The sequence below is a fragment of the Bubalus kerabau genome, chromosome 2, assembly GCF_029407905.1.
Source record: "Bubalus kerabau isolate K-KA32 ecotype Philippines breed swamp buffalo chromosome 2, PCC_UOA_SB_1v2, whole genome shotgun sequence".
Lineage (NCBI taxonomy): Eukaryota > Metazoa > Chordata > Mammalia > Artiodactyla > Bovidae > Bubalus > Bubalus kerabau.
Window position 1 is genome coordinate 181,826,784 of NC_073625.1, and position 22,035 is coordinate 181,848,818.

At 39.4% G+C, this 22,035-nt stretch overlaps 1 protein-coding gene across 1 annotated transcript in view; it reads right to left on the bottom strand.

The window, feature by feature from the left end:
- Positions 1–1,706: 1,706 nt before the first annotated feature.
- SRPRB (SRP receptor subunit beta) overlaps positions 1,707–22,035 on the bottom strand; it is a 32,699-nt gene continuing 12,370 nt past the window's right edge. The window contains exons 4-6 of the mRNA XM_055570122.1: positions 20,004–20,140; positions 10,472–10,526; positions 1,707–2,779 (exon numbers count right to left, since the gene is read on the bottom strand). Coding sequence (XP_055426097.1) covers positions 2,566–2,779; positions 10,472–10,526; positions 20,004–20,140 — 406 coding nt within the window. The 3' untranslated portion in view covers positions 1,707–2,565. The remainder of the gene's footprint in view (positions 2,780–10,471; positions 10,527–20,003; positions 20,141–22,035) is intronic.

Genomic DNA, 22,035 nt, shown 5'->3' on the forward strand with positions numbered 1-22,035 from the left:
AAACAAACAAACATGGCCCGTGGCCCAAAGAACGTTAACAAAGCACATTGAAGGCATATGTGATACTCCAGGAGGCCAGGTTACCTGTGAGACTGCTCCCAGGAGTCCCAGGTGCTTGGTCATGTTATGCATGCAGATTCCCGAGACCACACGAGGCCTACTGCTGAACTGAATGCTCAGAAGCGGGGTCCTCAGATGAGCTATTGACCAAGCATCACTTAATTCTGATGAATGCTAACATCTGAGAATCACTGTTTGAGATATATCTTTCCTTTTTCTATAGATCATCTTTAAGGTCTTGAATAAAATTCAACCTTGCTCCCCTTCTTCAGTCACTTGTTTCAGGTATTTCTTCCTCTAATGAAGTGAAATAATTTCTCACCTCTGGAAAAAACAACAAAACAGCTGACAGCACACGCATGCCCCTTACTGGAAGCATCAGCCACTGATGTTTATTTAGGTGAGCGCTGCCTTTGATTATGTGAACATGTCACATTTATCACATACCTGTTGAGTTTCTGGTTCATTCTTCTTACCTACTTCCTAAAACTACTTGGCTAATAAGGAAAAGGCAAGAAAAAGTCCAAAAGACAGTAAGACGTATCAGCAGTGACACTTCCCAATAAGAACCCGCCAGGGCTGGACTCTAATGGCATCTCTGTGTCAGCTTGGGTTTACTTCATACTCCAGCAGCAAGCTGTGTGATGCAGGGTGTGGGAGCGGGGAAGGGGCAGGGGCTCTGAGGCAGAGCCAGAGTGACACACAGGAATGAAGACAGCAGGCAGAGGCCTGGGCCACAGCACACGTATGTGGGGACCACACTCACTGGGATGCCACTGGCTCCATGCCATTCTCCGTTGCCTCTCCCCGACCCTCAAGGCAACGTTACGAGGGTCCCACTGCATACTCCTGGAGCATCCTGCACCTCCTCTTTTATGGCTCTTCCCTCACTGTGCTGGGATTAGCGTTTCACCTATCCACAGCCACCTTTGTCTCCTTTTTAATCTTTAGTTGGCTTATCTCTGAGTGTTTGAAGTAGGGATTGAAGTTTCTATGTACGTTACCATCATAAGGCCCCAGAAATGTGGAGACAGGCCTGAATTCTAACACGTGCGCCTACCTGTATTCACTCTACCATTCTATGTAAATGCTTTGCGCTAGACAGTTTTTATTTTGGGGGGCAGGGAGCTATGATGGGTTTTGTTGCTGCACAGGCTTCTCTCTAGTTGTGGCAAGCAGGCTACTCTCTAGCTGCAGTGTGTGGGCTTCTCACTGTGGTGGTTTCTCTTGTGGAGCACGGGCTCTAGGGCGTGTAGGCTTCAGCAGTTGCGGCTCCTGGGCTCTAGAGCACAGGCTCGATAGTTGCTCTGCAGCATGTGGTATCTTCCTGCATCAGGGAATCGAATCTGTGTCTCTTGCACTGGCAGGCGGATTCTTCACCACTGAGCCACCAGGGAAGCCCCATACACAGGTTGTTTTATTTACCAAGAAATATATTAATCATTTCTCCTGCACTCAGTGCACAGAGTCTCCTGTACTCAGGCGGGTCTCCTGCATTGCAGGTGGATTCTTTATGGACTGAGCCACCAGGGAAGCCTATATACTAATCATTTATAAAAAGCCATTTATAAAGCCATACATTTAAAAAGATAGCAAAGAATATCACTTTGAAATTGCTTTAAAAAAAAACCCATCAGTGAATGTGCACTTTAAAAATCTACAGACAACTTTTTTCATCTTGTATTTGTTCCACAGCATTCATGCTATGAGTACAAAATAGGAGCTCATCAAACGGCACATAAAGATATAGCCCAGGAGCACTCATGCATCAGAAAAAGAGAACAGCTTCTAAATCTCCATATGTTCCCTAGTTAAGGGAAACCACTAGAATGGTCATTTCTAGTGTACATTTTAGTAGCATTTGGGGATTTAGCACTTACAGTTCCATTGTCTAGGAATGACTCCAAGAATTCATAATGTTTCTGAAACCTAAGTGTTACAAGGCTAGAGTGTGGACAAGTCACTGAGCTGATGAAGAACAGACTACTGTCAGCACGGCCTTACTGTTTGCAACCTCTCTTTACATGTCCGGAGACCATGTTGTAACTGTACCAACAAATCTGAAGATTCATGTATTGCCCATGAAGGGCAACTGGAAATCACCCAGATCCACACAAGACATCTTTGTTTCCAGGATAAGGGGGCCAAAGCACAGAAGCAGAGGATAAGAAAACACTTTAGATGACATCATATTCTCATGATAGTATCCTCTCTGTGTGAGGTCCACTTGTTAGACCTTACATCAAGCATATACTAAAGGGATCTTACATACACTTTAAAAAGGGAAGACACAAAGCAAATCAAATAACTAGCTTGAAAGCAATATGGGAGAACTGAACTTAAAAAATAAAAAAAAATTCCACACTGGTTTCAACAATAATGTGTTTCCAGAATCAGGAAAAGTTCCTAACTATATTTGAAATATTCCCTCCAGACTACCAAATCCTTTTCCAAAACTGTCATTCACACATACACACATTCACATCTTGTGTTTGGATCTAGTCCTCAGGAGATTTTAGCCAGCCACTTCTCCAAGTCCTGGATGTCCGCAGAGCCAGCATCCCCTCTTCCACCCTTGGCACTGCACTCCAGGAACTCTACTTTGAGGGGCAACTGTGAGAATTCAAATTCTTTGCCTTTCTTCCCCAGCTGAGCAGGGGCAGTGCTGGAACTGTCCAGTGTGCTCGGGGCAGCAGAACGGGTAACCCGTAAAGTATTGCTGTGAGACAAAAGGAAAATGAATCAGGAAGCAAAAAGACCTTAATTCTTATATAACAATTAAAGCCCTTTAGAAAATCACATTAATTAATTAAATCACATTAATTTAGAAAATCTTATTAATTAAATATTTCAACACTCACTTAAATACTGAATCACAAAACGGTCAATTATGCCATTAGGATTGTTAAATAATCCTTTGCTTTACAAGTTATAGGTCACTCTCTCAGACAGACAGGATAGCAGTCCAACCTAACATGGCCAGATGGTGGTGGTTTAGTTGCTAAGTCATGTCTGACTCTCTGTGACCCTGTGGACTATAGCCCAACAGGCTCCTCTGTCCATGGGATTCCCAGGCAAGTCTACTAGAGTGTATTGCTATTTCCTTCTCCTGGGGATCTTCCTGACCCAGGGATTGAAACTGGGTCTTCTGCATTGCAGGCTGTCTCCTGCATGGCAGGCAAATTCTTTACCGAGTGAGCCACCAGGGAAGCCCACATGGCCAGATGACAGGGGGTCAGTAATGAACCAAGGTCACACCAACCTTCTTTCAGCACAGTGCCCCCTTCTACTAGGATTTCCTGCATGATGCCTTTTTAAGATATATTTTTACATTACCTGCTGGCTTCAAAACCTTAAGTTTCTGAAAGTGAAGTGTGGGTAGGTAGATATTTATTTTTATCTTGAGTCTCTCTGGATACAGAGCTTAGAAATCTACAAACTGCAGGTTCTCATATTCAGTCCAATTTCTTTAGCTACTAATACCTTCCCAATTTAAGTCACTTAACTGCCACCTGCAGGCCTTAATAAGAAGTGCAAAAGCAAGGCTCACTGGGTCTATCTCCCCAGAAGCAGAGGAACATGTGCTAACAAAATAAAGGATGACTTAGTACTGTAAGATTTCATGAAAACTAGTGCAGAATCCATACAAAAAACTAAGTACCTTGTTCAGAAAGACACACATATGGGAAAAGTATCTTAAAAACAATTAACACGAGGAAAAGCATTTGAGGAGGAGCACCTTAAAGGGCCTTCTAAGCAAGATGTTAGGTCCATGGGTCTTCATCTCACTGATTCTTTAAACTCAATACATGTGTCATGTATGCTCTTTTATATGTAAAATATTTTACAAGAAACTCAAAAGAAAAAAAACCCAAACATTATATTCAGCTCTTTTCATTCAGAAAACTATGAAATGCTTCAAAGCTGATAAGGCGTAATTCTCACAAACACAGGATTAAACTAGACTCCTAATTTAACTGATATTAACCTTTATAACTTTTTAACATTTTATTTCACTGCCTTTATAATACAACATTTCTTTCTGTATTGTTTTTCTATGGCTCTTTAGAATGAAAAGCAAATGAATCAAGGAAAACATGTTTTAAACATGGGAAGACTTGAACTATACTGTTTTAAAAAAAATGGATACACATGAACTTACTTACAAAACAGAAAGAGAATCACAGAGAACAATCTTATGGTTGCTGGGGGAAAGGGTGGAGGGTAAGGGATAGTTAGGGAGTTTGGGATGGACATACATATTGCTGTATTTAAAATGGATAACCAACAAGGACCTATTATATAGCACATGGAACCCTGCTCAATGTTATGTGCCAACCTGGATGGGAAGAGAGTTTGAGGGAGAATGGATATTATGTATATGTATGGCTGAGTTCCTGTACTATTCACCTCAAACTATCACAACCTTGTTAGTTGGCTATATCCCAATACAAAATAAAAAAGTTAAAATGCTATATACAATTTTCAAAAAATGGATATACAAATAATATTATTACTTTTCTCCAAAGATAATGCTCAACAATTGCAACAGAAATTTTAGAAAAACAAATCATCTAACTCCAATTTTTTTAGCTTTAGCAGTCTCAAAAGACTGAACATCAAGATAGGAGAACAGATGATGAACATGCAGTTTCGGAAGGGACAGAAACCACTGAGTAACACCAGCAAGACGGCAGAATGGGCGTTTTCAGAACAAGTCCTCTCACAGAAACATCAATTTAAATTACCATCCACACAGAAGAATACTTTCATGAGAGCTAAGGAATCGGGGTCAGAGATTACAGCACATGGCTGTAACACAGAAGTGAGAAAAGACGCACTGAAGAGGGCAGAAGGGACAGTTTCAAATCGCCATGTTACTGCTCCTGCCAGCCTGCACAGTGTAGCGTGGACACCTATGATTTACACAGGAGAGGGAGAGTGAAACGAGCACCCCTGTGTCATGGAACCCAGCACCCAACAGGCCAGCCCCAGCAGACACAGGCACCTGTCCAGTCAAGACAGGTTCAGTTTCCAGGCTAGCTTCCATGGACCCAGGCAGCAGGCCCACCTACCCACAAGCCCAACCTGCCCAAGAAACCCAGTAGCAAGCCCATCCAGATCTCTGGCTGGACTGACTAGAGAAGTACTTTCTCTGACAAAGCTAGTCTATAAAGACTAGAAGCGGTGATTATTTTTTCAGATGTGCAGCACCAAAGTAAGGACATAAGGCTCATAAGTGATCAGGGAGACATGACACCACTAAAGGAACATGATAAAGCACCAAAAACTGGCCCTAAAGAAATGGAGATCTACAAACTGCCTGACATATCATTCAAAATAATCATCTGAAAGTCCTGTGAGCTATAAAAGAACATAGACAACTTGACAAGATGAGGGAAAGAATAAACAAAAAAATCAGAAAGCCAACGAAGATACAGAAATCATGAAAAACAAAAATTCTGGAGCTGAAGAACACAATGACTAGATGTGAAAAACTCAGAGAGCTTCAACAGCAGACTCAACCAAGCAGGACAAAAAAAATCAGAGAGCTTGAACACAGGTAATTTGAAATTACTCTGTAATAAAACCAAAAAGAAACTGTAAAAAAAAAGACAGAAGAAAGTCTTGTGGGACATCATAAAAGAAACCAATGTATGCATTATGGGGCTCTCAGAAAGAGCAGATAAAGACAAAGAATCAGAAAACTTATTAAAAAAAAAGATGACACCATATCCCCAAATATGGGGAGGGAAATGAACATCCAGATCCACTAAGCTGCTAAAACCCAAATGGATTAAACATAAAGAGAGCTTTAATAAAACATATTATAATCAAACGGACAAAAGCCAAAGACAGAAACTGCTCAAAGCATTACGAGAAAAGTCAACGGTCGCAAACAAGGGAAACTCCACAAGACTAAAAGTGGATCTTACAGCAGAAACCTTGCAGGTCAGTAGAGAGTGGGATGATATTTTCAAAATGCTGGGGGAAAAAAAAACAGCCATCCAATAGTACTATACCCAGAAAAGATGTCCTTCAGCTATGAAAGATGGATAAAAGCTTTCCGAAACAAAAGCTGTAGGAGTTCATCACCACTAGTCCTACCTCATAACAAATGCTAAAGAGAGGGAATCTTCAAGGTGAAGTAGCTATGACTACAAGAACTTATTAATGGATACACAATGTTTAGAATTTTTGTACACACTCCAAGCCAGGCTTTAGCAATACGTGAACTGTGAACTTCCTGATGTTCAAGCTGGTTTTAGAAAAGGCAGAGGAGCCAGAGATCAAATTGCCAACATCCACTGGATCATCGAAAAAGCAAGAGAGTTCCAGAAAAACATCCATTTCTGCTTTATTGACTATGCCAAAGCCTTTGACTGTGTGGATTTTTCCAATAAACTGTGGAAAATTCTGAAAGAGATGGGAATACCAGAGCACCTGACCTGCCTCTTGAGAAACCTGTATGCAGGTCAGGAAGCAACAGTTAGAACTGGACATGGAACAACAGACTGGTTCCAAAGTACATCAAGGCTGTATATTGTCACCCTGCTTATTTAACTTATATGCAGAGTATATCATGAGAAACGCTGGACTGGAAGAAGCACAAGCTGGAATCAAGATTGCCGGGAGAAATATCAGTAACCTCAGATATGCAGATGACACCACCCTTATGGCAGAAAGTGAAGAAGAACTCAAAAGCCTCTTGATGAAAGTGAAAGAGGAGAGTGGAAAACCTGGCTTAAAGCTCAACATTCAGAAAACGAAGATCATGGCATCTGGTCCCATCACTTCATGGGAAATAGATGGGAAACAGTGGAAACAGTGTCAGACTTTATTTTTTTGGGATCCAAAATCACTGCAGATGGTTACTGCAGCCATGAAATTAAAAGACGCTTACTCCTTGGACGGAAAGTTATGACCAACCTAGATAGCATATTGAAAAGCAGATACATTACTTTGCCAACAAAGGTCTGTTTGGTCAAGGCTATGGTTTTTCCAGTGGTCATGTATGGATGTGAGAGTTGGACTGTGAAGAAAGCTGAGCGCCAAAGAATTGATGCTTTTGATCTGTGGTGTTGAAGAAGACGCTTTAGAGTCCCTTGGACTGCAAGGAGATCCAACCAGTCCATTCTAAAGGAGATCAGTCCTGGGTGTTCATTGGAAGGATTGATGCTGAAGGTGAAACTCCAATACTTTGGCAACCTCATGCAAAGAGTTGACTCATTGGAAAAGACCCTGATGCTGGGAGGGACTGGGGGCAGGAGGAGAAGGGGATGACAGAGGATGAGATGGCTGGATGGCATCATGGACTCGATGGACATAAGTTTGGGTAAACTCCGGGAGTTGGTGATGGACAGGGAGGCCTGGTGTGTTGCAATTCATGGGGTTGCAAAGAGTCGGACACAACTAAGTGACTGAACTGAACTGATCCCTGTGAACATAGGTGCAAAAATCCTCAACAAAATATTAGCAAACCAAATTCAACAGTATATTAAAAGGATCATGCATCATAATCAAGTGGAATTTGCCCAAAATGCAAAGATGGCTCAACATTTGTAAATAATGAGATACATACACCACATTAAGAGTCTGAAGGATAAAAATCTTATGATTATCTCAATAGATGCAGAAAAAGCATGTGACAAAATTCGACATCCTTTTATGATAAAAACTCAACAGTTATAGAACGTATATACCTCAAAATAAAAATGCCATATATGACAAATTCACAGATAACATCAATCTCAGTGGTCAGAAGCTAAAAGCTTTTCCTCTAAAACTAGGAACAAAATAAGGATGCCTACTCTTGCCACTTCTATCCAACACAGTACTGGAAGTCCTAGACAGAGCAGTTAGGCAAAAAAGAAATAAGAGGCATCAAAATCAAAAAGGAAGAAGCAAAATTATCTCTGACTTCAGCTGACATGATCTTAAATATAGAAAACCCTAAAGACTCCACCAAAAAACAGAACTAATAAACTCAGTAAAATCGCAGGATACAAAAATCAACATCCAAAACCAGTTCTGTTTTAATGCACTACTAATGAAGTATCAGAAAAAGAAATTAAGAAAACAAGTCCATTTATAATAGCATCAAAAACAATAAAATACTTAGGCATAACACAAAGCAGGTCAAAGAGCTGTACACTGTAAACTGTAAAACAGTGACGAAAGAAACTGAAGACACAAATAGATGGAAAGATATCCCTTCTTCATTTACATTGTTAAAATGTCCATCTACAGATTCAATAAGCTCCGGGAGGTGGTGATGGACAGGGAAGCCTGGAGTGCTGCAGTACATGGGGTCGCAAAGAGTTGGACACACCTAAGGAACTGAACTGATAGATTCAATGGAATCTCAATCAATATTTCAATGGAATTTTCCACAGAAATAGAAGAAACAATGCTAGAATTCATATGGGACCACAAAAGAACTATAATGCTCAAAGTAACCAAGTAAAAACAATAAATCTGGAGGCATCACACTCCCAGATTTCAAATTATATTGCAAACCTATAGTAATCAAAACCATATGGTACTTTAAAAAGACATACAGAACAATGGAACAGACAGCCCAAGACATACCCACACATACACAGTCAACTAATCTTCAACAGAGATGACAAGAGTATATAATGGGAAAAGGACAGTCTCTTCAATAAACAGCTCTGGGAAAATTGGATATCCACATGCAAAACAATGCAACTGAACCCTCATGTTATACTATATACTAAGTCAACTCAAAATGGATTAAAGGCTTTAATATAAGATCTGAAACCATAAAAATCCAAAAAGAAAACACTGACACTGTGGCAGTTATTTTAAGATATGAGACTAAAAGCAAACAAAAGCAAAATAAACAAGTGTGATTACATCAAACTAAAAAGCTCCTGCGGAGCCAAAGAAACTATCTACAAAATGAAAAGATAACCTATGGAATGAGGGAAATATCTGCAAACATGTATCTTATAAGGGTTAATATTCAAAATATATAAGGAATTCATACAATCCAGTAAAAAAACAATCAAATAATTCAATTTAAAAAATGGGCAAAAGGTCTTCCCTGATGGTCCAGTGGTTGGGAGTCTGCCTTGCAATGCAGGAGCCATCAGTTTGACCCCTGGTCCAGGAGGATTCCACATGCCACAGAACACTAGGCCCACACGCCACAATTACTGAGCCCACATGCAGCAACTACGGAGCCCTTGAGTCCTGAAGCCCAAGCTCCACAACAAGAGAAGCCACTGCAGTGAGAAGCTGCATACCTCAACAAAGAGTAGACCCAACTCGTCACAGCTACAGAAAGCCCACATCCAACAACGAAGACTCAGCCCAGCCAAAAGTAACTAAATAAATGAAAATTTTTTTTAATGGGCAAAGGATCTGAATAGACATAGAGGACATACAAACAGTCAACAACTACATGAAAAAATGCTAACCATCACTAACCATCAGGGAAATGCAGATCAAAACCATAATGAGACAGAATTACTAACATTAAGGGAAAAAAAAAAAAGACAAATGTTGGCAAAGATATGCAGAAAAGGTAACCCTGGTACAGTGTTGGTGGGTGTAAATCGGTACTGCTGTAATAAAAAAAGCACCGAGATTTCTCAAAAAATCACAAACAGAACTACTACCACATGATCTAGCAATTCCACTTCTGGACATTTATCTAAAGGAATTGAAATCAGAATCTCAGAGAGATATACATACATGCACGCCTACGTTCACTGCCCCATTACTACCAATGTATGGAGCACCCTAAATGTCCACTGAAGGACAAACAAAGAAAATGTGGAACATGTATACAAAAGTATTACTGGGCCCTACAAAAGAAATTTCTGCCATTTGTGACAATGTGGATGCACCTAGAGGACATTATGCTAAGTGAAATAACATAAACAGAATAAGACAAATATCATATGATTACACTTATGTGTGGAATCAAAAACCTGTCAAACACAAGCCAAATGATACTGTCACACATCTTGAAAACAAAAAAAAAAATGTTACAAAATAGTATCACAGATTTTTGTATGTTTCTGAAGTGTTCCTTTCTTATTCTGTCAACAAAAATTTCCATGGCTTTCAAAGTTTTTGTTTTTGAAACCTTTCATATCTACTATAAGCTATAGCTAGAACTAGTGGGAAAACAAATTGAGCTTCCAGTTTCAATAAACCTAAGATTTTCTTTCCATGAAAATGTTAAATATCTATAAACATCCCATTAATACTTTTTATAATTCCATTAATTCTGTTGTCAATTTTTAAACAAATATATTTCACACTAATCTTCAGGTTAATCGTGGTAATCACACAAAACCAAAGACCTTAAGCAATATATGCGTATTTCCAAAGTGATAAGATATACAATTAACCAGCAGGACTTATTTTTACTTACATTTCTTTTTCAAGCTGCTGCTGAATTAACTTTGCTGATTTTGCCATTGTAATGTCTGTAAAGAAACAAAAGACACTGTTTAAAACAGGGTCTTTTCCCAAGACTTCCTGCACATATGGAAAATCCCCATTTAAATTTAGGTTTCTTTGCCCCACCATTTTTAAAAAAAAATTGTTTTATATTGGATTATAGTTGATTTATGGGCTTCCCTGGTGGCTCAGGTGATAAAGAATTCGTCTGCAATGCAGGAGACCCAGGTTCGATCCCTGGGTCAGTGAGATCCCCTGGAGAAGGAAATGGCAACCTATTCCAGTATTCTTGCCTGGGAAACCCCATAGACAGAAGCCTGGAGGGCTATAGTCCCTGGGGTCGCAAAGAGTTGGGACACCACTGAGCGACTTTCACTCTCATAGTTGATTTGTAATGTGTTAAGTTTCAGGTGTGCAACAAAGTGTTTCGTTTACACATATACATATATCTATTCTTGAATTATTTTCCCATTTAGGTTATTACAGAATACTAAGCAGTTCCCTGTGCCTGACAATAGATCCTTGTTGGTTATTTATTTTAAATATAGTAGTGTGCTTGTGTTTAGTTGCTCAGTCATGTCTGACTCTTTGTGACCCCATGGACTGGAGCCCAACAGGCTCCCCTGTCCATGAGGATTCTCCAGGCAAGAATACTGGAGTGGGTTGCCATGACCTTACCCAGGGAGAGAACCCAACCCAATGATTGAACCCATGTCTCCACATTGCAGGTTAATTCTTTACCGTCTGAGTCACCACGGAAGTCCATAGTAGTCAGTATAGATATCAATCCCAAACTCCCAACTTATCCTTCCCTCCCTTTATCAAAGTAAGCACAAATATTTATATTATAATAATGCTTATAAATATATTAAGCTGGTGACCCTAAAATTGACTAGTCTTTCATAAAAGTTTTCTACATCCTACAGACATTTTAAATCAACACATATAAGTCCAGCCAGTGCTGACAAAAAGAATAGCTACCTGCTTTGTGATTTTAACAAAAGCTTTCACTCCAACAGAAATACTCGACCTGTAATAAGTAACTAAACTAACATTTCCAGCTGATACTAAAATGCTATGTTACAGCATCAAGTGCACTCTGGTAATAAAAGGCACTGGTGTGGCACCAGCAAAAGCCAAATAAATATTACTTCCTCTTTTTATATTGAATAAAAGAAACAAAGAAGTCAGTTAATGACCTTAACACTGTTCCTGATTAGTCACTGGTAGGGTTATTACTAGCTCCTCTTTAAGAAATGCACTGGGCTCTTCATAGAATGAGAATAGGTATGAAAAACGCCAATAGAGATCAGCTAGTCTATCTCATTTTAACTTTTTTTTAGCAAAGAAGTTTATCTTATTATTGAGGTCACACTGGTTTACAACATTATATGTTTCATATGAAACATTATGATTCAATTTTTGTATACACTTTTGTGCTTACTACCAAAAGTTTAGTTTCCATCTGTATTTTCAAGTGTTTTTGTTATCTTTGGATAAATACCCAGAAGCAGACTGACTAGATCACATGGTAGTTCTATTCTTAACTTTTTGAGGAATATCCGCTGTTTTTTACAGTGGCTACACCAATTTACATCCCATCAACACCGCACAAGGGTTCCCTTTTCTCCATATCCTCACTACCGCATTTCTTTTAGACAACAATGACTCTAACGGGTGGGAAGTAATGTCTAACTGTTGCTTTGATTTGCATTTCCCTAATAATTAATGATACTCATCTTCACTAGTGATGAACATTTTCATATGTGCCTGCTGACCATATGTTTATCTTTTTTGGAAAAACATCTATTCTGATCTCTGCCCATTTTTAAATCGGGCTGTTCATTTTTGTTGTTGTTGAGCTATATGGGCTCTCCCTTATCAGATATACTTGGCTATCTTCTCCCATTCAGTACATTGTCTCTTTCATTTTGTTAATGGTTTCCTTTGCTGTGCAGAGCTTTTTAGTTTGATATAGTACCACTTGTTTATTTTTGCTTTTGTTTGCCTTGACTGAGGAGATACACCCAAAAACAAATTGCTAAACCCAATGTCACAGTCTGAATTTCCTGTTTTCTTCTAAGAGTTTTATGCTTTCAGATCTTCTGTTCAAGTCTTTAATCCATTTTGAGTTAATTTTTGTGTACAGTGTAAGGAACTGGTTTAGTTTCATTCTTTCACATGTGGTGGTACAAGTTTTTCCACCAGTATTTACTGAAGAGACTGTCCTTTCTCCATTGTATGTTCTTTGCTCCTATGTTGTAAATTAATTGTCCCTATATGTGCGGGTTTATTTCTGGGTTCTCAATTCTGTTCCATTAACCTTTTTTTCTGTCAAATACCATGTTGTTTTGATTACTATAGCTTTGCAGTATATGAAATCAGGGTATGTGACACTTCTTCCAGCTTTGTTCTTTTTTCTCAGAATTGCTTTGGCTATTCATAGTTTTTTATGGTTCTATATAAATGTAAGGAACTTTTGTTCTATTTATGTGAAAAATGTCATCAAGGATTTTGATAGGGATTTTTACAATGAATTTATAGACTGCTATAGAAAAAATGGACATTTTTAACCATGTTAACTCTTACCGTCCATAAGCATGAAACATCCTTTATCTTTCCATTTCTTTAAACCAAGTTTTATAGCATGTTGCGGAATCCTAGCTCCCCAGCCAGGGATTGAACCAGCGCCCTCAAGCAGTGAAAGCACAGAGGCCTAATCACTGGCAGGAAATTCCCATCCTTGATTAAATTTATTCTTGGGTATTTTTTTATTCTTTTTGCTGCAATTTTAAATGATAGGGTTTTCTTAATTTCTCTTTCTGCTTGTTTTTTGTTGGTGTACAGAAACACAACAGATCTTGCATTCTGATTTTGCATCGTGCAACTTTACCATACTCATTTATTATTTCTAACAGGCTTTTGGTGGAGTCTTCAGGTATGAGACAGTGAACTTTAAATCACTATCAGTTCAGTTCAGTCGCTCAGTCGTGTCGACTCTTTGCGACCCCATGAATTGCAGCGCGCCAGGCCTCCCTGTCCATCACCAACTCCCGGAGTTCACTCAGACTCACATCCATCCAGTCAGTGATGCCATCCAGCCATCTCATCCTCTGTCGTCCCCTTCTCCTCCTGCCCCCAATCCCTCCCAGCACCAGAGTCTTTTCCAATGAGTCAACTCTTTGCATGAGGTGGCCAAAGTACTGGAGTTTCAGCTTCAGCATCATTCCTTCCAAAGAAATCCCAGGGCTGATCTCCTTCAGAATGGACTGGTTGGATCTCCTTGCAGTCCAAGGGACTCTCAAGAGTCTTCTTCAACACCACATTTCAAAAGCATCAATTCTTCGGTGCTCAGCCTTCTTCACAGTCCAACTCTCACATCCATACATGACCACTGGAAAAACCATAACCTTCACTAGACAACCTTTGTTGGCAAAGTAATGTCTCTGTTTTTGAATATGCCATCTAGGTTGGTCATAACTTTCCTTCCAAGGAGTAAGCATCTTTTAATTTCATGGCTGCAGTCACCATCTGCAGTGATTTTGGAGCCCCAAAAAAGAAAGTCTGACACTGTTTCCACTGTTTCCCCATCTATTTCCCATGAAGTGATGGGACCGGATGCCATGATCTTCGTTTTCTGAATGTTGAGCTTTAAGCCAACTTTTTCACCCTCCACTTTCACTTTCATCAAGAGGCTTTTGAGTTCCTCTTCACTTTCTGCCATAAGGGTGGTGTCATCTGCATATCTGAGGTTATTGATATTTCTCCCGGCAATCTTGATTCCAGCTTGTGCTTCTTCCAGTCCAGCGTTTCTCATGATGTACTCTGCATATAAGTTAAATAAGCAGGGTGACAATATACAGCCTTGACGTACACCTTTTCTTCTTTGGAACCAGTCTGTTGTTCCATGTCCAGTTCTAACTGTTGCTTCCTGACCTGCATACAGATTTCTCAAGAGGCAGGTCAGGTGGTCTGGTATTCCCATCTCTTTCAGAATTTTCCAGTTTATTGTGATCCACACAGTCAAAGGCTTTGGCATAGTCAATAAAGCAGAAATAGATGTTTTTCTGGAACTCTCTTGCTTTTTCCATGATTCAGCGGATGTTGGCAATTTGATCTCTGGTTCCTCTGCCTTTTCTAAAACCAGCTTGAACATCAGGAAGTTCATGGTTCACGTACTGCTGAAGCCTGGCTTGGAGAATTTTGAGCATTACTTTACTAACGTGTGAGATGAGTGCAATTGTGTGCTAGTTTGAGCATTCTTTGGCATTGCCTTTCTTTGGGATTGGTATGAAAACTGACCTTTTCCAGTCCTGTGGCCACTGCTGAGTTTTCCAAATTTACTGGCATACTGAGTACAGCACTTTCACAGCATCATCTTTTAGGATTTGAAATAGCTCAACTGGAATTCCATCACCTCCACTAGCTTTGTTTATAGTGATGCTTTCTAAGGCCCACTTGACTTCACATTCCAGGATGTCTGGCTCTAAGTCAGTGATCACACCATCGTGATTATCTGGGTCATGAAGATCTTTTTTGTAGAGTTCTTCTGTGTATTCTTGCCATCTCTTCTGAATATCTTCTGCTTCTGTTAGGTCCATACCATTTCTGTCCTTTATCGAGCCCATCTTTGCATGAAATGTTCCCTTGGTATCTCTAATTTTTTTGAAGAGATCTCTAGTCTTTCCATTCTATAACTAGGTTCAAACACATCTTTATTAATCAAAATAGGAACCATTATAGTCAATGCATTTTTGCCAACAAGAAATGCTTGTTTATTCCTGTAGCATAAAAATCTGTGCTTTGAGATTCAACAAACTCTTGGAAAGCATTTTCTGACTCCTGCTGGTTGTGGAAGCATTTCCCCTGCAAAAAGTTCTCAAGATGCTCAAAGAAGTGGTAGTCAGTTGGCAAGAGGTCAGGTGAACATGGCAGATGAGGCAAAACTTTGTAGCCCAATTCGTTCAACTTCTGAAGTGTTGGGCAACGTGTGGTCGGGTGTTGTGAAGAACTGGGCCCACTGTGTTGACCCATATACTGGCTGCCGGCGTTGCAGTGTCCAGTGCTTCACATCGATTTGCTGAGCATACTTCTCAGATTCAATGCTTTCACCAGGCTGTAGTGGATCACCAAACAGTGACCATGAATTTTTTTGGTACAAGTTTGCTTTGGGAAGTGTTTTGGAGTTTCTTCTCAGTCCAACCACTGATTTGGTCATCACTGGTTGTCATGTAAAATCCACTTTTTATCGCACATCACAATCTGATTGAGAAATGGTTTGTTGTTGCGTAGAATAAAAGATGACACTTCAAAATGATGATTTTTTTGATTTTCAGTTGGCTCATGGGGCATCCACTTATCAAGCTTTTTCACCTTTCCAATTTGCGTCAGACACCAAATAACTGTAGAATGGTCGACAATGAGTTCTTCTGTAACTCCCTGTGTAGTTATAAGAGGATCACCTTCAATGATCTTCTCTACTAGTTGCTGTCAATTTCCAATGGCTGACCACTGCATTTCTCATCTTCAAGGCTCTCATCTCCTTTGCAAAACTTCTTGAACCACCACAGCACTGTACGTTTGCTAGCAGTTCATGGGCCAAATGTGTTGTCGATGTTGCAAGATATCTATGCTGCTTTACAACCCATGTTGAACTCAAATAAGAAAACAGCCCGAATATGCTTTTTGTCTAACACTCACTTCCCTAGTTTAAACTAAATATAAACAGCAAGTAATGTCATTAGTAAAAAATAATAATAAAGCGAGAAATGCACATCAAAATGATGTATAAGATAACCACATATAAAGAATGTATTCCAATATCAAACAGCAAAGTTCAACAATGCATAACCATTATTTTTCACATATTTGTGATTTTATCAGCTTTCTTTTTGTAGTTGATTTCTAGTCTCATATCTTTGTGGTTCAAAAAGATGCTTGATGTGATTTCACTCTTAAATTTATTGGAGCTTGTTTTGTATCCCAACATATTGTCTATTCTTGAGAATGTTCCACATGCACTTGAGAACAATGTATATTCTGCTGCTTTGGGAAGGAATGTTTCGTGTTCTGCTCTAACGTTTCACTTAAAGGCCAATGGTACTTTGTTAATTTTTTGTCTAGATGATCCATTTATTGATGTCAGTGTGTAGTAAAGCTCCCTACTGTTATTGCTGTTGACTTCTTCATTTATATCTGTTAATAATTCCTTTTATACTCTGGTGCTTCTGCTTACATGCTTAAATATTAATAAAAAGTACATCTTGATGGACTGTCCCCTTCATCATTATATAAGTTCATCCTGTTCTCTTGTTTGACTTGAAGTCAATTTGATCTGATCTGAGATGGCTACACCTGCTTTGTTTTGCCTGCTATTTCTTGGAGTATCATTTCCCATCCATTCACTTTGAGCCTATGTTTCTTCTTCAGAGCAGAGAGCCTGGGAGGCAGGATGTAGTTGGATCTTGTTTCTCAATACATCCAGCCTGTATCTTTTGATTGGTAAATTCAATCCACTTATATTTAGTATGATTACTGATGAATGGGGCTCCCCTGGTGGCTCAGTAGGTAAAGAGTTCACCTGCAATGGAGGAAACCCAAGTTCAATCTCTGGGTCAGGAAGATACCCTGGAGGAGGAAATGGCAATCCACTCCAGTACTCTTGCCTGGAGAGTTCCATAGACTGAGTCTGGCAGGCTACAGTCCATGGGGTCACCACAAGTTGGGACACGAATGAGTGACCTAACACTTTCACTTTTTCACCGGTAAATGAGGACTTAGTACTGCCATTTTATCTTTAGTTTTCTGGTTGTTCTTTATCTCCATTGTTCCTGCCTGATATCTTAGTTGATGGTTTACTATCATGTTTTTCTTAGCTTCCTCCTCTATTATACTCTTGCCTGGAAAATCCCATGGACAGAGGAGCCCCTTAGGCTGCAGTCCCTGGGGTCATGAACAGTTGGACACGACTGGGCAACTTCACTTTCACTTTTCACTTTCATGCATTGGAGAAGGAAATGGCAACCCACTCCAGTGTTCTTGCCTGGAGAATCCCAGGGACGGGGGAGCCTGGTGGGCTGCCATCTCTGGGGTCGCACAGAATCGGACACGACTGAAGCGACTTAGCAGCAGCAGCAGCAGCAGACTTATATTTCGTGGTTACCTTTAGATTTGTATAAAACATCTCATAGATAACTTAGTCCTTTTTCTGTTGATAGCATCTTATATTCATTTGCCATTTATGAGTTCTTTTTCTCTTCCCCTTTTATATTTTGTCATCTCAAATTATCTCTTTTTATACTGTGAGTTCATTACCAAATTCCAGTAGCTGTGGGTATTTTTACTGCTTTTTCTCCGTTAATCTTTATGCAATAATTGTTTAGCAGCCTCTTCTGATGTAAAGTTGCAATTTTCTGAATCTACCTACCTATCATCTTACTCTTAAGTTTTATTTACTTTTGCCTCTTCATTTCAGGTAGAAAAGCTCCTTCCAATATTTCTTGTAAGACAGGCCTAGTGGTAATGAACTACTTCAGCTTTTGTCTCAAGCTTTATTTCTCCTTTATATCTGATGGGCAACTTTGCTACAAGGATTTTCAGCAGTTTTTATCTTTTAATATTTTGCATAGGTCATTCTATTCTCTCCTGCCTATAGAGTTTCTGCTGAAAAATCTGATGGCCTAATAGGGGTTCCTTTGTAGGTTACTGTTTTTTTCCCTGGATGCCTTTAAAATTCTTTATCATTGAATTTTGACAATTTTAACATAATGTGCCCTCAAGAAGGTCTTTTACCATTGAGTTATTAAGTGTTGTATTAACTTTATGGACTTGTATATACAGTTCCTTCCCCAGGTTTGTGAAATTTTATTATTTCTTTAAGTAAGCTCTCTGCTCCATTCTCTCTTCTTTCTCTGGGATAACCATTATTCTTATGAAGGATAATGAAGTAGGAGAATTAATGTAAGATTCTAGATCTATCTTCAAGCTCACTAATTCACACTTCCATAGGTCTGCTCTAATTTCCAGTGCTTACTAATGCATCTTCATCTCATTTATCGACACAGTCAGCTCCAGAACTTCTGTGTGGTTTTTTTTTAGACTTTTAATATCTTTGTCAAAGTATTTCATCTTTTCATTAATTGTATTTCTAAGCTCACTGAACTGCCTTCCTGAGTTTTCTTGTAGCTTGGTGAGTTTTTTCATAACACCTGTTTTGAATTCTCTATCAGTTAAGAGTCCAATCTTCCATGACTTAAGTTTGGTTTCTGAAGAACTTTCATAACTTTCTGTGACACTGTGTATGTGGTTTCACATGGTACTCGACAAGTTATTCCTCTGCCAGTGCATTTAAAGTAGCAAATACCTTTCTTATGTAGGTAAAGGGTTTTTGTTTTTATTACCTCTAAGTTGGAAATTAGAGGCTTTTCTTTTATTTTTCTTGCTATAACACAAGTTTTTCACTTTTCATACTTGAGCTGCCTCTGGCTATATTTGAGAATTGACACTTTCCACCCTCCACTACCTCTGCCTGATTGTACTATCACGGTCACTGCTTGTGCTCCAGGGTGGCCTGGACGGCCACTCCTGCTACAGGGAGGGGTTGGTGAAGGTGGAGGAGGCAGGGTCATGGGCACCTTCTCCACATCTAGGGTTGTCAGCTTTACAACCTACCACTGCTTGGACCCAGGGGATTATGGTCACAGGACCCACCATCCCTGCTGCTGCTAGGAGGCTGCAGCCAGGAGGCTGGAGTCATGTGTGCTGTCTTCCCTGTTGCTACAGGGATCTCTAGGGCTTCCGGCTCAGCCACTGTGGCCAAGAGCCAAGACTGCCAGCACTTGCTTCACTGTTCCCTGAGTTCTATCTCCTTTATGTATTCCCGTCCATCCACCTTCAGAAGTAGACTTCTGGATCTCTCCGGTCCTAGTGTGCCAGGCAGAGGAACCTTTGTTGAGTTATGAATGTTTTACAAGTTGTAGAATGAAGGGGAGAGGCAAAGAGGGTGTCTCATACCTCATGATGCTGACATCACTTCTAATCTGGTTTTAAAAGTAATGAAACTAAAGCCTAGTTTTATTGGCTGAGACTAAATAGTTTTTCATTCTTATGAAGCTAAAGAAAAAGACTTCTGCAAACTCTCCTTGACGAAATGTGCTACATGGCAAACTTATTTAAAAGGAGAGACTCTACCCTGTCCGTCCTCGATTGTGTATCTGATAAGACATACTGTTGATCTGATGAACTTGATAAATTAAAATTATTTATGATTAAAAAAAGAAAACACTGTATAAATGAATGGTAATAATTATTCTTTTGTCACTCTTTAGAATAGCCTGGTAAAGGAGACTAAAGAAAATGTTAGAGTATAAATAAATTTTAAGATTTAAAATCCTGAATTTATAGTTTATTAGCAATTGTCTTTCATCCTCAGTAATAACTATTAATTCATAGTAGGAATCCCAGAAAAAAATCTCAACTATTATTGCCAGAAAACATGACAGTACCTTGCTTATTACAAGCGATTAAGAATGACGGTGTGTTCTTCAGACCTATACTGTCAAGGAGGACTTGATACAGAAACTCAGCCACGTCTTTCACCTCTCGCTGGAAGGCTGCACTATCCACAACAAACACAATAGCCCTGGAGGGGAAAAAGAGAAAAACTGGCATGTGAGCATGCAACAGTGCAGCACTATGTTGAAAAAATGATATCCTTAATTTTGTTCAATTCAATCCTAATGAATAACACAAAATAAGCTCACATACAAGTGTGTGCACAAGTAATCATAAAACATAAGTATTTAACAAATGACTAGTCAGTGCTACCACGTATCGATATTTAAAATCCTAGAAGATGATCCTGTTAAAGTGCTACATTCAATATGTCAGCAAATTTGGAAAACTCTACAGTGGCCACAGAACTAGAAAAGATCAGCTTTCATTTCAATCCCAAAGAAGGACAATGCCAAAGAATGTTCCAACTACCATACAATTGCATTCATTTCACACGCTCAAAATCCTTCAAGCTAGGCTTCAGCAGTACATGAACTGAGAATTTCCAGATGTACAAGCTGGGTTTAGAAAAGGTAAAGGAACCACAGAGCAAATTGTCAACATTCACTGGATCATAGAGAAAGCAAGGGAATTCCAGAAAAACATCTACTTCTGCTTTACTGACTACATTGAAGCCTTTGACTGTGTGGATCACAACAAACTGTGGAAAATTCTGAAAGAGATGGGAATACCAGACCACCTTACCTGCCTCATGTAAAACCTGTATGTAGGTCAAGAAGCAACAGTTAGAACAGGACATAGAACAATGGATTAGTTCAAAACTGGAAAGCAGTACATCAAGGCTGTATATTGTCACCCTGCTTGTTTAATTTATATGTAGAAATGACTGACTGAATGAACACAAGCTGGAATTAAGATTGCCAGGAAAAATATCAACAACCTCAGATACACAGATGACACTATTCTAATGGCAGAAAGTGAAGAGGAACTGAAGAGCCTCATGATAAGGGTGAAAGAGGAGCATGAAAAAGCTGGCTTAAAACTCAACATTCAAAAAATGATCACAGCATCTGGTCCCATCACTTCATGGCAAACAGAAGGGGAAAAAAGTGGAAGCAGTGACAGATTCTATTTTCTTGGGTCCCAAAATCACTGCAGATGGTAACAGCAGCCATGAAATTAAAAGGTACTTGTTACTTTGAAGAAAAGCTATGAGAAACCTAGACTGTGTATTAAAAAGTAGAAACATCATTTTACTGACAAAGGTCCATGTAATCAAAGCTATGGTTTTTCCAGTAGTCATGTACAGAGTTGGACCATAAAGAATGCTGAGTGCTGAAAAATCGATGCTTTCAAATTGTGGTGCTGGAGAAGACTCTTGAGAGTCCCTTGGACTACAAGATCAAACCAGTCAATCCTAAAGGAAATCAAATGTGAATATTCTTTGGAAGGACGGGTGCCAAAGCTAAAGTTCCAAAACTCTGGCTATCTGATGCAAAGAGACGACTTACTGGAAAAGACCCTGATGCTGGGAAAGACTGAAGGCAAAAGGAGAAGGGGTGGCAGAGGATGAGATGGTTAGATAGCATCAATGACTCAGTGGACATGAATATGAGCAAACTCCAGGAGACAGTGAACGACAGAGGAGCCTGGCATGCTGTAGTCCATGGGGTTGCAAAGTTGGACCTGACTCAGCGACTGAATAACAAAAATGAATCAATGACTGTATCTAAAAAGACAATAGGAAATGATGCATCCTCCCAAGTCCAGGAAATTGTCATATACAAAATCATGTGGTAAGACACTAGGACGGACATTGTATCTGCTAGGAAACAGAGAAGAAGATCATTTACATAAAACTAGATCAAGATGACTTAAAGGAGAGTGTAATAGCTGAGTGTATTTTAGCCAGACAAAATATCACTGTGGCACAGGTTGTCTAGAAAGTAGTTTGTGCAAGGCACAAATGCTCTGGGAACTCAGTGTAAGCTAGTACGCAGATAGGTGGGGAAATGAAGCAAA